This window comes from Notolabrus celidotus, chromosome 16 (assembly GCF_009762535.1).
Source record: "Notolabrus celidotus isolate fNotCel1 chromosome 16, fNotCel1.pri, whole genome shotgun sequence".
NCBI lineage: Eukaryota > Metazoa > Chordata > Actinopteri > Labriformes > Labridae > Notolabrus > Notolabrus celidotus.
Window position 1 is genome coordinate 3,857,861 of NC_048287.1, and position 17,030 is coordinate 3,874,890.

Below are 17,030 nucleotides of genomic sequence, written 5' to 3' on the forward strand. Positions count from 1 at the left end.
AAAGTGTTTCATCTTTTGTAAATTTGTTTCCTTAAATGTAAATTAGTTTTGGCCTTGGTCAAAGTGTTTTGCTAATGTCATTTTGTTTTTTAAAATGTAAAAATGTTTTCCAAAATGTAAATTTGTCTCCAACTTTGTCAAAGTGTTTCATCTTTTGTAAATGTGTTTTGTCCTTCAGGGCCACCGTAATAAAGGCTGTCCATGAGTATAAACAATGTTGTTATTAGACAGTCAGCTCAGTCCGGATCCAGTTTTCTCTGTGGAATCCAGTCCGGGTTTTTGTTTTCGCGCGACAGGTCGGTAAGATGGCTGTGTCTCGCGGAGCCTCGTGCTGGTTTGGTTGATTTCTAGCTCGCGCTCTCGTTCTGTAACAGAAGCCCCCTCCAACACACACACATACACACACACACACACACTCACACACACTCTTCTGTGGGTGAAATTCACTTCCCTCGCTCTGTATTTATATATTTTTGCTTCTTCAAACTTTCCCCTCTCTGTTTTAACTTTAAACGGAGTCGCGGTGGATTACCGGATACCGGTCCGGGCGGAGGGCAAAGGGGGGGATGAACCGGGACAGCGGGTACGTTGTTTTACATTTAATTGTATTTATATTCAATGGTTTTTCAGAGTTTGATTGTGAGTGAGTCGCCGTGCTGAGAGAGAGAGGCAGAGAAAGAGTGGAGGAGAGAGAGAGAGGGAGATCATGGCCGCTCAGGTTGCCAGCGTCGCCACTCTCAACACTAGCCCGCCATCCGAACTCAAAAAGCCGGATCGGGACCCCCAGGAGGAGTCGGTACCGGGAGAGAAACAGCATGAAAATAAGGAACCGGGACCTGACGGCGGATCTCCTGGACAGAAGGATCTGCAGGACGGGAGCGATGCTGGGAACACTGGGGGAGGAGGGGAGCCTGATCTGAAGAACGGGAACGGGAATCTGCCGGCCCGGGTTAATAATAATAGTAATCAGAATGAGACCGGCGGGCCCGAGGGGAACAACCATCCCGGGATGGGACACCACCACCAGGGCCCCTTTCCTCCTCCTCCTTACGGTTACAACCAGCACTACAGCCGGGCCCCTTTTCATCAACATGGCGGACAACAAAGCCCTGGCATGGCAGCTGCATCGGGGCCGGGCATGATGGACCCGTACCCCCCTAATTCACACGAACACGGCTACCCAAACCATTATAACAACTACAGCCCTTTCCAGAGCAGGACTCCTTATCAGGGCCAGGGGTACGGGGCCATGAATTCCCCGCGTAACAACCAGCCTCCGGCGGCTGGGGGGCAGCCAGGCAAGCAGCAGCCAGCAGGAGGAACCACAGCTATGGCTGCCTCTTACAATAATCAGAGGTATAACATGGGGACCCAACAACCCACCTCTACGCCTACTTTAAATCAGCTTCTGACATCCCCCAGCTCTGCCAGGAGCTACCCGAATTACCCCCAAGGAGACTATAACAATCAGGAAGGGGCCAATAAGGGACCAGGAGATATGGGTAGCAGTCAGTATGGTGGGGTCCATCCGGGTTGGCAACAAAGGAGCCACCATCCGCCTCCCATGAGCCCGGGAAACACTGGACAACCTCCCAACAGAAACCAGGTAAACTCCCCTCACTGCACTGACACACTTTGCAGAGTTACAGTCAGCCTGTAGTCCACAAACTGCTCTGTAGAGTTGCATATTGCATTGGACCAGCCATTGTCTATGTAGCAAGAGCTCTAAAATGGCTGCCTCTCTCTTTCTCCCAACACCACCCCCTGCAAGAGTATAAGACACAGAAACAGGCTGCAGACTCGCTCCAGAACTACTTTGTGAGTGCTGGGTAGCTGTGTGTGTCCCTGCTGGGTGCAGGGCAAGAGTTTGACTAAGTAGAGCAAGAGTTTGTCAGGAGAAAGTGTGTGTGCATGTGTGTGTGTGTGTGCATGCAGAGGGAGATATGGTGATATGTGCAGGCTTCTTCTTCTTCTTCAGCCTCACTGTAGATGAAAGTGCTGGTTTGTGTGAGGACCTGCAGCTCGCTATCAGAGTTGTGTCAGAGGCTGTCAGGGCTGTAAACAAGATGCAAATGACAGCGGTACCCGTTAGACAGTATTTGCATAATCATTAAGAAAAGACGTGTGTGTGTGTGTGTGTGTGTGTGTCGGGGAAATGCTGCACGCACAGAGAGGTGTACATGTGTCTCACAGTCCAGTGCATGGCAACAATTACCTCCTCTAAGTGTGTACTCGGATCAAAGTGTGATTGATTCATCCTGACGGAGGGGTTTCATTCATTGTGGCTCGGTTCGGCTCTCCTCCTCCTCCTCTTCCTCCTCCTCCCTGTTCCTCTCCTGCATGTGCCGCCTTGTAAACACGGCCCCGCTGGTTGGAGTTGGCAAAGTGCAGATTGCCTTTGCTTTGGGATTTGAATTATGGAGGTAAAATCCTGCTGTCAGAGCCAGGAGACAGTTGGTCTTAGGTTGACATGCGAGCCGAGATCTGATTGGCTCCCCATCCCTCCGCTCTCGGCCATTTATAATTGCATCTAATGGAAAGGCTGCAGAAAAACAGCCCCCCTCTGCCCGCACACATCCTCTGCTGTGTCCACAAAACAGTCTTTTAATGCTTTTTTCCTCTTTTTGAACATTAGAACAATATTACCTATAAATAAATATATTTTTTAAATTCATGCAATCATGCTTTTATCTTAAAATCCTCTTCAATTGAAGAAAAAGGACATTATTTCACAGTATTTGGATGTGTAGCTGAATATCTTCATGCACTGAAACCAGTGAGGACACATCATGTTCCCCGCTGCAGTAATTTGCATGTTGCCTGTAAACATGCAGCTCCACCACTGCCTTCACGTCTCTGATCAAACCTTCACCTCACATGTGCCGAGCAGCATCCTCTCACTCATTCAGAGTAGCCGTCCTCTCACACGCACCTGAAGTTTTTTTGTTCCTACTCTGAAGGTACAGCTCGTTCGAGCCCAGCTGACTCTGGTACAGCAGATAGAGTAGGTGTGGTCTTGTAGCCCGTTGTACGACTGTGCTTTCCACTGTTTCCAGATCAGGACTTGCAGAGACGCGTGTGCCAGATCGTCTCGTGGCCACGTGAGCGAGTTGGACTGGCTACTGCTGCTGTTGTGTTTACAAGCAACCAAGGTGTCAGCCTAGTGTCACTGTGTTTTTTACAGCAGGTTCATAATAGCCTCATTTACTTCCTCATGCAGAGAGAGTAACCATGTCAACAGTGCTTACCTGCACCTCTCTCTCTCTCTCCCTCTCTCTCTCGCTCAGTGATAACAGCCACATGGTTTGTGTTTTCACTCTACAGGTAATTGTCATGCACCTCAGGTAATAGGTCTGGATTCACAGTGAGAGACGCTTCATTTTGAGGCATGTGTCAATTTAATGAAACGTGGCATGTTGATCCTTTTTACTCTTTATCCCTAAAGATCAACGTTTTTAAGGAAATACTGATATATGATTCTAAAGACCGATACTGAAGCTGAATGTAGAGGTGAAAACATCCTGGATTATTAACTTGGTTGTGGATTAATTGAATATTTAAGCTGGAATGAAAACAAATATTATAATACTGATATATATATATACTGATCTGACTTTGTTACGGCTCGCATATGGATGCTTTTTAAAACAACAAAAACATGTTTTTTTAAATAAATAGTTTATAATACAGGCGCAAAGTGCATTCAGCTACAAAATGCATGTTTTTCTGATTTAACAAGATATTTATCTCTGGATTAAAAGACACATTTTTAAAAGAATCTGCTGTTCTATTAAATTAACAACAAACTTTCTACTCATTTCAGTCACCTGAAGCAGGGGTTCCCAAAGTGTGGGTCGGGTCCACACAGTGGGTCACAAGCATAGACTGTATAAAATATAGACGTAGTATCCGTGATGTCACCCATCTGTTTCTGAAGCGCTGTTTTGAGACCAATCGTCTGCAGCAGCCATATTGCTGCTGTGGAGCGATTGTGACGTAAAGAGGCGGGCTTTGAGCCTCCTAGCCAACAGCTGCAGTGTTCCTGCCTGTCAATCAAGTCAGCTGTACCTCTCATAATGGAAGACCCTTAATCTCAATATCTTTGAAATTGCAGCGTTAGAAAAATATTCACCCCCAGTACAGTGTGTGCTGATCAAGAGATGATCTATCCAGTCTACACTCGTCTTTTGTACCAGACTGTAAACATGTTTATTTCTGCTGTAAAGATCGTCTTCTTTGAATTGGTGTGTATGTGGTTTCTGGTACTTCCAGAGCCAGCCTCAAGTGGATCCTCGATGAACTGCAGTTTTTAACACTTCCGCATTGGACTCGTATTTTTAGACCGGAGGTTGCCGCTTGGTTGCGAGATGCCTCCCAGAATGTCACCGTTTTTTAAAGTAATCTAAAAAAGCATATTTTTGAATACAAAAAACGTCATTAGTTTTCTAGGGTCAGGGTTAACAGTTAGCATCAGGCTAATACATAACAGCACAGGAAACAGACACACGTGCATGTAGGTAGGCTCATTTTCTGCAGACGAGCTAATTGAAGTATGAAGTACGGGGTTGTGAGTCTTTGGGACTTTAATTTTGGGGGTCGCAGGCTTTAAAGTTTGGGAACCCTTGGCCTATAAGAGCAGTCATGCCCTCACTGTTCATTTGAACTCATTATTATGAGGTTTGAGGCACACACGTCTCTAAATAACATGATATCGTTAATGTTTGGTATTAGCTTGTTGATTTTTGCACATGCAGATTTGCAGACGTAGACCTCATTCTGATCTAACTGGATGTTATAGTTTGTGCTGCATGATTTAGTGACATTATAGTGCACAGTATTAACATTTGTGATATATTAATGGTGTTCTATGTCAGGGGTTCCCAAACTTTTCAGCACCCTAAATATAGGTGCCAAAGACTCGTGACCCCCACTGTCCCTCAAAGTGATTTAATGTGGCTTCATTTAGCTGGTCTGCAGAAAATGACCCTACCTATATGAGCATGTGTCTGTGTTTCCTGTGATGCTACTGATGCTTTTGATGATTAACTGTTCACTAACCCTAAACTTAGGAGTCATCTGGAAACAAAGAAAGGCAGAAAACTCATTACATTTTCTATTTTCAAGGTTTTATGTAAAGTTTAGCTGCTATTTTTGTCTATTTTTTACTATAATGGGTAAAATGTGCTATTTTTAGATCACTTTTGTCATTCAACTTTTTTTTCTTGCATTTTTTCAGTATTTCTTTGTTCACCACAAGTTATCAAATGATATAGAAGTAATCTGAAGTGCATTCACACTGACTACACTGTGACTTAAGGCACAATTATGCAAATACTATAAATATAGGAGAGCGACCAATAGAGGACAGGTGGGGCGCCATATCTCGCAAACGTTCTCGTAATGTTAATTCAGAAAACATGTTTTTTTCCCTCTGAAGTGGATGCAACACATAGATAATCATGATCTGCCCACCAATATTAACAATGACACATTTGAAACCAGCCAATGCTTCATGTTTCAAGAAGTTTGATGATGGCACAGTGCAGGAAACACAAGTGCTGATACTAATGCACCGTGTTTAGCAAACACCAGCCTGAAATCCAGCAGACCAACGTATCGGTCAAAGACTCCCTCCACAGATCAAACCTGGCTTGTGTGTTCAGTGAAATTTAGCATGAAGCATCTCGGACGCAGTGTTTGCTCCTTGCGTTTTAAGAAAGTCGATGCATTGTGTTTGAGTTCCTGGTTTGGATGAAGCCATAGACGGCCCATTAAGGACAAACTGTTCATCCAAAGGAGCGATTCCTCCACCACCTGTTGCTTGACGGTTTAAGGTGCAAGCCTTCACACATTTTGATTGCCACTTTGGTGCATCACAGCGGGGTAAATTGCTTCACAGAGCAACTTGGCACATCCATAGCTCTGTTTCAACGTCGGGAGAAGGTTTCAGATCAAAGCGTTTAGCACTAATGTCCAGATATTCTACAATCCACATCAGCTGCTGCAAATGTGTGATTTTCTACGTCAATCACAACCATCCTGTTATTCTTTATCATCATTTGCAGGAAGTGATAAGAGACGTCTATGTTTTTGGAATGCTGCTTCGCCCGTTTTTGTTTCAATCTGTCACTTTCTGTGTGCGGAGAAGTGTCGAACCCAAGGGCAGCTTCAACTTTTGGCGAACCGGGTGAATAGACAGCATCTCACTTAGTGTGGATGGGGAGCTTTTCACAGCTTCAGCTCATTTTTGGGCACCAAGACAGACATCTTTTTACAGTCAGTGTTTAGTCAAGCTGCAGAAATGTATTTTAATGCTCCAACTTTGTGTGTAAAGAAGGGAACTATCCTACACTTCTGAGTCTTTAAAGATAACCAGATATCCTCATTTATTCCACATGACTTATTTCAATCACTTCATTTGATGACTATATAAGTCAGGTAGAGGCATGTTGTATTATCATACATAAAGATGTCCTATTACAAGTCAGGGATGGGCATTTCAAGCCAAAATACTATTCGATAATCATTAGGGATGCAATGGTATCAAAGTCTCACGGTACGATATTGTCACTGTATTAAGGCCATAGTACTCAAATGTTCTAATCACATTTATTACCACCAACAGGGATTTTCAAGTGCAAAGAACAGTGCAGGCACATCCAGTGTTTCAAGTAACAAGCAAATCAAAAAAAACTTTTGGTTGAGTGTCTTTAAACTGACTGGAATTTTGTACCTTGGCTCAAGCGCGTTCACCAACCTTTTAAATCCCTCATTGTCCACCACTGAAAACTGCTGCAGGGGGATGATTCATCAAGTGTCTTCTCATATTACTTGTATTCCCCGACTCGTAGACGATCGCGGTCTGGCAGTGTCTGCAAACAGTTTTTTGCATGTCCGTCATGTTTTCTCCTCGATCGTTTTTGTTTACTGCAAAACCAAAATGCGTCCATACTTCTGATTTAAACCTGCAGGAGCTTCCACTAGTTTAAGTTTTTCCACCATCTCTTCCTGCACTGCGCAGGGGATCATGGGAGATGATGTTTGCTTCTCAGACCAGCCCACTCAATGGCGCCAGAAAAAAACTACACTAGCGGTAGTAGTGTCCATGTTTGATACCGTCGTATGGCACGGCATTATTGTGAGAATTTTTTAAACCGAAATACTGCAACATTTACAATACCTTTACATCCCTAATAATCATTGGCATCTATTCCACGATTACACACACACACATCTGTCCAGTTAAAGGCCGGTTTGTCTGGCAGTCATGTTAACCAGCAGCAGGATGAGGTGCTGCTAGTAGCGGGCACTGACGGCGTCTGTCTCAACCTTTACGTCGGTGTTTCTGTGACGCGCCACGGCGTGGCGTGTGTTTACAGTTTACAGCCATGCTCAGTCTCTGGAAATACGTGTGTAGTAGTGTGAGATCCAGAAACAGAAAATCACTGCGACTGTTGATTATGTTTTCTTCTTCTTTTGCTATTTAATGCAGTTAGCATTCTTCTTCTTCTGTTATTTAATGTAGTTAGCATTCTTCTTCTTCTGTTATTTAATGCAGTTAGCATTCTTCTTCTTCTGTTATTTAATGCAGTTAGCATTCTTCTTCTTCTGTTATTTAATGCAGTTAGCATTCTTCTTCTTCTTCTGTTATTTAATGCAGTTAGCATTCTTCTACTTCTGCTATTTAATGCAGTTAGCACTCTTCTTCTTCTGTTATTGAATGCAGTTAGCGTTCTTCTTCTGTTATTGAATGCAGTTAGCATTCTTCTTCTTCTGTTATTTAATGCAGTTAGCATTCTTCTTCTTCAGTTATTTAATGCAGTTAGCATTCTTCTTCTGTTATTTAATGCAGTTAGCACTCTTCTTCTTCTGTTATTGAATGCAGTTAGCATTCTTCTTCTTCTGTTATTTAATGCAGTTAGCATTCTTCTTCTGTTATTTAATGCAGTTAGCACTCTTCTGTTATTGAATGCAGTTAGCATTCTTCTTCTGTTATATAATGCAGTTAGCATTCTTCTTCTGTTATTGAATGCAGTTAGCATTCTTCTTCTGTTATATAATGCAGTTAGCATTCTTCTTCTGTTATTTAACGTGGTTAGGAAACAGCTTTAAGACGCTCTGTAGCCACCGTCTGGCGGGAATACTGTATTACAGTTAGGCACCGGTAAAAACGATGAAAAATTGTACTTTTACTTTCATGAGAAAATATTTGAACGTAACTCTTCCATTTTTACCAAGTGAACTAATATTTGAATATTCATATATTCAAATATCATTGCCCATTCCTATTGCACGTGTGATGTTTTTTACAGTCAGTCGTGCAGCTTCATTCATTTTTATTTATTTATTTATCATCTTGTTCAAATTTTAGTCACTTTTATTCTATTTTACTTATTTTATTTATTAAGTATATCATCTTATTTTCTTTAATGGTTTAATATTTTAGTGTGTTATTATTTTAGACATGATTATATTTTATTTTGGTGAGTTTAATTTCCTGTGTTGAGTTTTAACATCTTATTTTACCTCCAGTGTTTCCTCATTAAGATATAATGAGAGCGTTTCCTCAGTTCGTTCAGCAACTTCTTTTTTTATTGTTTTTTTATTATTGTTGCATATATTGTGTTCTTAGGGTCGTAGTGATTAGGGTCTTTTTAAAAATATCTTTTTCTTAGTTTATTCTATTTTAAGTTGTTTTTATGAACAGCACTTTGTGTTACAATGTCATTATAAATAAAGTCTGATTGATTGATTGATTCAGACGTACCGGTCATTAAAAAGTGCATCAGCGTTGAATCGTTGTTTGTTGTTTGAAAACAAAAAGAGAAGTGAAATGTTTTGGGTGTTAAATTAAAGGTACACACGGTGAGAAGGTGTCTTATCTGAGAGTCTCAGGGTAAGAAGTCTGTTGCCTGGTGGAGCTGTGGCTGCAGAGCCTGCTTCAGGTGTTGGATTACGATGGTGACAGAACTGTTTTACCTTTAAACACAAGCGGAGGAGAAGTCTGCTTTTAATTCATGTTTTAACACCTTATGCTTTTATTTCTTTTCAACTACAAACTCTTGACGCTTTCAGGTTTCTCATACTGACTCATGAGCTTTCAGAGTGGACATCTCCTCAGTCTAAGAGCAGTGTCCTCGGAGGTGATTGAAAGTCTCGGTCGTGAAGCACAATTAAAGAAAGTAGACTCTGTGTTTTGCAGAAGACAAACTGTCTGTGTTTGGGAGGAATAAGACTACATTGAAACTCGAGCAGGAGTTTTTCACTCTTTGTTTCAGAGGTGCAGGTGCAGAGAACACATTATCTTAATGGATATAATCCCAGACACGGTACCTGGAGGACCGGAGCTCTTACAAGGGTAAAAGATGACCTGATGGTTTCCTTTTTTGGAACCTGGGCTGTCCTCCACCAAGCGCTCGTTGTGATCAGACGAAGAGCTGACTGTGTGTAGAGCTGGGCGATATAGAAAATGATATTATCACAATACAATGTCAAATCAGTCTATCCATGATTAACACGACAAATATCAAATCATTATTTCATTTAGATTTAAAGGCAGATTTTTGCTCCTTAGTTTGTGTCTGGATTTAGTTTTCTGATGAGCTTCTTGAATCCATCATTTGTGACGGTGCTAACAGGAAGCAGGTCTTTAATGTAAAATGAGATTTTTGTGAAGTTTTAGTTTGATTCTTATTTTTCTCAGGTTAAGATTATTTGTATAATTTGATTTAAATTTACAACAAAGAATATATTAAATTGTGTTCTGTGTATCAGTTTATAGAGTATTGTTTTGAGTTGTGCTCTCCCCTTTAAGATTACTAAGGGTTACAGGCAGAGTGATGCTATTTCCCACAGTGCAGTGAATGCATCACGGTCGTTCGGTGTTCAGTTGTCCTATGGTCACGGTGGACATTAAACGTGTCTGAAATGCATAGCAGAAGTTTTCTCTGTGCTCTTCCTTTACCCACATCCTGAAAGTAGATTTAATGAAGTGTATGAAGTTAATAGTTAACACAGAGTCGACTCAGTGTCAGACTAACGACTCAGCTTTGAGCTGCTAGGTTTTCAGTTTTCTTCAGTGTCGCTGTCGCTCGTTTCAGCTGTGTAAACTTACATTCTGCTCCAAACGTCTTTAAGCCCCGCCTACCTCTCACCCTGAGACATGATTGGCTGTTCAACGCCGTCTTCTTCTTCTGTCTAATGTAATGTCAACCAGCGTTCAAGGCACATTAGCGCCCCCCCTCTCTTTCCAGTTGGGGGTGTAACTACAGGTTTAAATATATCAAATTTGTATCTAACATGTATCATATTTATTTTGAGAAAAATGATATCATGTTAATTATCGTTATGGAATTATCGCCCAGCCCTAACTGGGGGTGAGAAAACAAAGATTTTGATTTGGATGTTTTTCCCTTTTATTGATAGTGAAACTAACGAGAGACAGGAAGTAGGAGACATGCAGCAGGGAGTCGAACCAGGGACTCTGTACATGGGGCGCACTCTAAAACAGCAAGGCGTTATGATTTAATGTTCTGTGCCAAACATTTGATGATTTTCACCGTAATATACAACGTCATAAACACACCATTATCCTGACGTATCATGGGATACGATTATCACACAGGTGGCACCAAATACTGTGGTTAGGGTATCAAGTAACACGGGTTCCCAAACTTTTCAGCCCAGGACCCCCAAAATAACGGTGCCAGAGACTCGGGACTCACGCTGCTACTTAGGTTGGTTAAACATTGCTCACAGCCATGGGCAAGCACTCATAGGCCAATCCAAAAACAGACATTAAAACTGAAATACCATCATTTTATTTAATAGTTATTTTAAAAATGTTGAAAGCAGAATGTTAGTAAACTCCATGTTTTTTAGTCTGTAGCATCGATACGATATACAGGTTCTGATTTGCATTCATTTTTACTGATATCTTTATTTATATTTTTATAATAATGGATCAAATATACAGTTTTAGATATTCAGAAGAGAAAAAAAGGTTTTAAAGGAACAACTTTTTTGGATAGGATCTTGTGATAACCCCTGGGATAAAACACATTTGGTTGTTGGATCTTTATTTTCAGAGTTGAATTATTATAACCTGATAGTTTATATTAAATTGAAGCGTCTGTGTTGTGTTATTTACCACACAGCACTGTAGATTTTAGAGTTTATTAAATGTGTCTTCTCTCCGTTCATTGACAGCGACATGATGGTCCTTTTACTTTTTGTATAAAACACCAGTGATGCTTTCAATGGTTGATTCTGTACGTGGGCTGCTCACCTGCATCGGCCACCTGCTGACGATGAATTAATGTGTTAATTGACAGTTGGGTGAGAGCTCATATTATGGGCTCTCATAAACCGACACTCTGAGTTGTAGCGTGGTTGTTCTGGATGCTTTAACGCCAGGTGTTTCCCTCCGCCTCACACGTGGGAACGAGCCATCGGGGATGCCCTCTCAGCTCTGCAAGACTGACTTCCCAAATTGAGTTTGAATGAAATCATAATCGAAGACACTTTGTAAATATTTTGTTTGCGGAGGTCGTCCCACAGTTGAAGACATAATGAAAACACCAAAGCAGGGCTGTTAAATTGACTGCTGCTAATAAACGCAGGGCTCTGCGGCTGATATACGAGGGAAGCCCCTTTGCAAATTGGAAAGTGGTGTACAAATAAACAGATTCACAGCAGCTTCACTGTGTCAGAACTCCAGCACGACAGAAACATGGAAATCATCTAGTATTGAAGGGAGGAAAACGTCCCTCTATGCTCCCCTTTAAAGCTAATTAAAGCTCCAAACAGACTGCTGTGCTCTGATTTGGTGCAGCCTGAGTGAAGTGTGTCACTTCAGTTTGGTGACTCTAGAAACAGGGTTAAAGATCATTCTGGACATGTTAAAAGTTCATCACAAAGCATGTGTCTGACAGGCTGAAGCAGGGTTTTCACTGTAAACACAAGTAATGATTACTTCTGTGATTGAGTGATCTCACCTTTTCTCTGTTTGTTATTGTTGGAGTTAGGGGTGGGAATCGAAAACCGGATCCAACTTAGAACCGGTACCAATTGATCAATTCCATCGGAATTGTACACCTCAAACGTTATTGATTCTTCTTAACCATTCATTTCCCAGCATGACGTCATGTCACGTCACGCTATGTTGCATGACGTCACACACTGCGACGCAGAACTCTGAGAGATACCTCAAATATGCTGAAGCATTTGTCAACTCGGCCTCAAAGCTTGGTGTTCGCGTTATGCCGAAGTGGAGAGGGGTTCCATGTGAACATGTTTGTGTCGGGGACGCCTACCTCTCCCCGTTCAGAGTCAGGGCGCTTTCCCTCAGGTTGAGGGGCCATGTCCGGACTCAAGCGGCCGAAAATGAGGCACAGAGAGCGGGTAAAATACCTCCGTGATCACCCCTGGAGGAAAACCGTTTTTCCTCTCCAAATTCAAAGTCTCTCCCTCCAGGCTCGAGGGGCCACATCCGGACTCACACGGTCAATAATGAGGTCAACCTATTGTCCAGTATGTTCAAGTTGAATATGTTCATGTTCAGTCTTGTGCAGATATCATTTTGGAAAAATAAAAAGGTTCCTTTTGGTGTGGAGACTGTGTAGAACGACTTTTTCCCCCTCAATAAAATACTCAGGAATCGTTAGGAGAATTGATAAGGAATTGGATTGATAAGCAGAATCAACAATGGCATTGACATTGATAAAATCTTAGCAATTCCCACCACTAGTTGTAGTGGCTATTTGACTTGGTCAACTTTACAAAACTCTAAGAAAAAAAACAGCACGGGGCACGGGTAGAGTGGATAGTACACGGTGTCCAAAGTTAGCCCATGTCCAGCCAAGTATTCAGTATTTTGGTGGTTTATTGTACAACACAAAAAAGGCTCCTCTCAAACTAAAGGGAATGTCTTTGCCTTCAAATCTCCCGGTAAAAAAAACATTCATCTTCCCCGGTGTCCGCCCCTCCTATCTTACCTGCCCATCCATGTACACGTCACCCGGTGCAAAACTATCAACCAATAAAAGTGAGTAACGGAATATATTGATAACACCGAAGGCATCAAAGTTAATCCTAGAACTACCTTGAATGAAATAATAATAAGTAACTTGTTAAGGAGCATTTGTTGACAAATACCTGAAAATACCCCCGAGGGATGCAGCGATTTGAGATTTTGATGGTTTTTAGCTTGAGAAATAATCAGGATGATGAAGATTATTAAGTACTCATAATTTCACAGCATCCTTTAGAATTATTAGTTTTTTATATCTACCCTTTGAAACAGCAATAACACCGTGATTAGACGATACACTACAAAATCTGATCAGAAATACTCTTTAGTCGTCCTCTTGACTTTAAATTACTCCCCTCACTGTGTTATCAATAACTGAATTGCAGGTCATTATATTCCTGTGATCCTCCAGATGCTGCTTCATGTTTCAATCAATCAAACTTTATTTATATAGCGCCAAATCCCAACAAATGTTCTCCTCAGACTCTTTCCAAACAGAGCAGATCTAGACCACTCTATGTTCTATTATTAACAAAGACCCAACATCAAGACAGGATCAGATCCAGTCCCCTCTTCCAGACAGGACTCAGTCTGATCTCATCTTAATCCACCATGAGCAGAGCACTTTGCAGCATTTAGCAAGTTACAGTGGCAAGGACCAACTTCCTTTAACAGGCAGAAACCTCCAGCAGGACCAGACTCATGTTAGACACACATCTGCTGAGACTGTATGTTGCTTTTGACCCTTCAGGTTTTGCAGACCGGTGATCCGTCGTCTCTTATAACTCTCTGGTCATTCTTCATGTTCCTTAAATGCTCCATCATTGCAGACTTCCTTTGTTTCTTTAACATCACTGCTTGTTGGTCCCTCTGCCTTAGTTAGGCTGATGACGACAGAACACTAACTGTGCACGGAGTCTTTTTGATGAAATAAGCGTGACATGTTGATGCATGGTTAATAGTGAAACCGGTTAATTGCTGCGTCTCGCCTGGTCTCACTTATCAGAATAGTTGCAGTTTTGAAGTGACACAAAGTTCTCGTGTCAAACTACGACCTGAAGATGACTTTACCTAAAACATTAGCTTCAACAGATAAACACATCATGAATTAGCAACACATTCAACCTTAGTTTAATGAATGTAATCCACTTGTAAAGATTATAACACGTGGACTGATCCTGGTCTGTGCTTGAAGATGGATCTGAACTTTAGGACCCACAGAAAGTGATGCCCTTTTGGTTGACAGCCGGCCTCACATTCGGTGGATTGTTCAGTGAAAACAACGTTTCTAAGAAAACATCCAGCATGACTTCCAGCTTGTGCTCGGGCGCTGTTTGTTGGGGGTTGGTGCCGCGGAGAGAAGAGGAAGCCCAGGCGTTCAAAAAGGAAGTTCACTCTCAGCTCTTTAGCGTGCACTGCTGAGTAATGATTCTCCACAGGCCACATGGACAGCATGCTGCCTCCCGGCAACTGTGTGTGTGTGAGAGAGAGAGAGAGGGGATGGTTTGTGTGTGTATGAGGGAGAAACGGTGTCAGTGATACCCAGGGGAAGGGGGGGTGGGTGTTTTGTGAATGATCTTCGTCTGCCCCTGACAGCTGTGTGTATTTGTGTATAAAGTGCAGCAGTTACTTGGTAGTCGTTGGGAGTGTGTGTTTGTGTGTGTGTGTATGTGTGTCACTGCCTCAGGAGCCTCTCTGACCTGCTCTTACTCCTTGTGTCACCAGCCATCCGTCGTAGTGTAGTAACATCATCCCGCTCACAGCGACAGACAGGAGAACATTTAATCTTTCTGCTGTAAACTTTAACTTTTCTCTCTGAGATATTCTCCTGAAGAGTCCGGATTTATCCCGTCGAGGAGAAAACAACAGCGTGATAAAACAACAATGAAATATTTATCGACGTGATGAAAACCACTTGACACTTTTTAACCAATATGTATGGATCTACTGCCTGTCAGCAGCTTTTAGCCTGAACGCTGGACCATCAAACCTTAGCCATGGCCTCCTTGCTTTCTTTTCTACTCCTGACACTTTACATTTAATTTCAAACTAACATTTTAAAGACAAGAGGGAACCATTAAACACAGAAATGTCTTTCCTATGTGTTTAAAAAGATAATCTGCGTCCATATGACGATTTGTAAACATGATCTGCGTGCACACAGAACATAAACTGTACTGTAATGGATGTAGTATCTGTGACGTCACCCATCGGTTTCTGAGCGCTGTTTTAAAGCTGGTCATGTCATATTGGAAATGCTGAAAATGGTAAATGGACTTGTACTTATATAGTGCTTTTCTAGTCTTTCTGACCACTCAAAGCGCTTTTACACTACTCGTCAAATTCACCCATTCATACCCATTCACTCACTGATGGTAGAGGCTGCTACAGTGAGGGACCATTAGTAGCTAATCTCATTCATTCACATTCACACACCTCTGAACAACAGAGGGAGCAATTCAGGGTTCAGTGTCTTTCTCAAGGACACTTCGGCATGTGACTGCTGGGATCGAACCGCCAACCTTCAGATTGATAGACGACCGACTCTACCCACTGATCCACAGCCGCCCCAAACTGTCTAGCTAGTGTGAGGTAAAGAGGCGGGCCTTTTAGCCTGTTTGCGAACAGCTAAAGTGTTCTTGCCTGTCAATCAAGTCAGCTGTGCCCTTATTTGGGCAAAACTCGTAAGTCTAACATCTTAAAAATATAACGAGTTATAAATAAATCCATCCCTGTACAGTGTGTGCAGATAGAGAAATGAGCTCTTCAGACCTAAACTGTTTTTAGAACCAGGCTGTAAACATGTTTATTTCTGCTGTTAAGATCGTCTTCTTTGAATGGGTGTGTATGTGGTTTCAGGTGTTTCTGCAGTCAGCCTCAAGTGGACGCTGAATGAACTGCAGTTTATAACACTTCCACATGGGCTTCATATTTTAAGACTGGAGGTTGCCGCGTGATGCAGACCTGAGGAAAACTGAATGAATGCCAGGCAAGCGGCAACCTCCGGTCTAAAAATATGAGTCCCATGCGGAAGTGCTAAAAACTGCAGTTCATCGAAGATCCGCTTGAGGCTGGCCACATACACACCAATTCAAAAAAGACGATCTTTACAGCAGAAATAAACATGTTTACATGATTTTTTAAAACTTTTAATAACCCAGGTTGATTGGCTTTAGAGAGGAAGAGACCTCTGCAGGTAATGGAGACAGCATACTAACCTGTAGACTGGTCCTGTTGCAGCTCAGCATGCAGCCCTCTGGTCCTGTCTGCTGATTTCTCACAGATTGGTTTGAACTGGTTTGACTTTTGTTACCTGTGAAGCCTCCAAATGTTAAAAAGTAGAGTATTAAGCTCATGTTTTGTGATATTTCTGAAATTAAAGTTAATTCTCGCCCCCTTAAAGTGAAATCTATAAACTCACATAACTATATGCACATTGATGCACATTAAAGGAACTCTGAGCGAGACACAAGTTGCTCTCTGGACAAATGTCAGCGTTGGGCTCATGCATCAGGGCGTGCAGGAATGTAAAGGTAATTCATTTCTTTTGACATTTGCCTTCCAAAATGCTCCAGATTAGCATAGTAATATCCTCCTGCGAGCCCGCGTCAGACCACAGACTTCATTTACATGACGTATGGTGTGTGCGTTTTTATGGAATAAAGTGGTTAACCTTTGAATCGGTGCAGTTGTTGATGCTAGGAGGTAGAGAGTGATGCTTCGCCCCTGCTCTCATGCAGCAGCACTCACCTTTGCTCTCTGCAGGAGGAAACGGCTCGTGTATATAAAGAGGAGGCAGGAAGCGTGAGCATCTGAGGAACAGCTGGTTTGGCCTCTTTACGTCTTTCGTGGAACTCAATCATGTTGTCTGTTTTCGTAGGTCGTGCCTTCTAGTCATAGTTGTGCTTTTTTCTTTTTGCCTAACGCGCTAGTCCTGCTTTTTGTTTTTGATGAAGCCAAAGCTGTGGAGTGGGAAAGAGGCCGTGCAGACTCCTGCAGG

The 17,030-nt window shown here is 42.2% G+C and overlaps 1 protein-coding gene across 4 annotated transcripts in view; it reads left to right on the plus strand.

Moving 5' to 3' along the window:
- Positions 1-281: 281 nt before the first annotated feature.
- The window catches only part of arid1ab (AT rich interactive domain 1Ab (SWI-like)), a 94,849-nt gene continuing 78,100 nt past the window's right edge, over positions 282-17,030 (plus strand). Inside the window, exon 1 of one of the 4 annotated variants that reach the window (XM_034704401.1) lies at positions 282-1,606. In XM_034704401.1, the coding sequence (XP_034560292.1) occupies positions 707-1,606 (900 nt within the window). In that variant the 5' untranslated portion in view covers positions 282-706. The remainder of the gene's footprint in view (positions 1,607-17,030) is intronic. The other 3 variants (XM_034704403.1, XM_034704400.1, XM_034704402.1) reach the window with 3 other exon arrangements.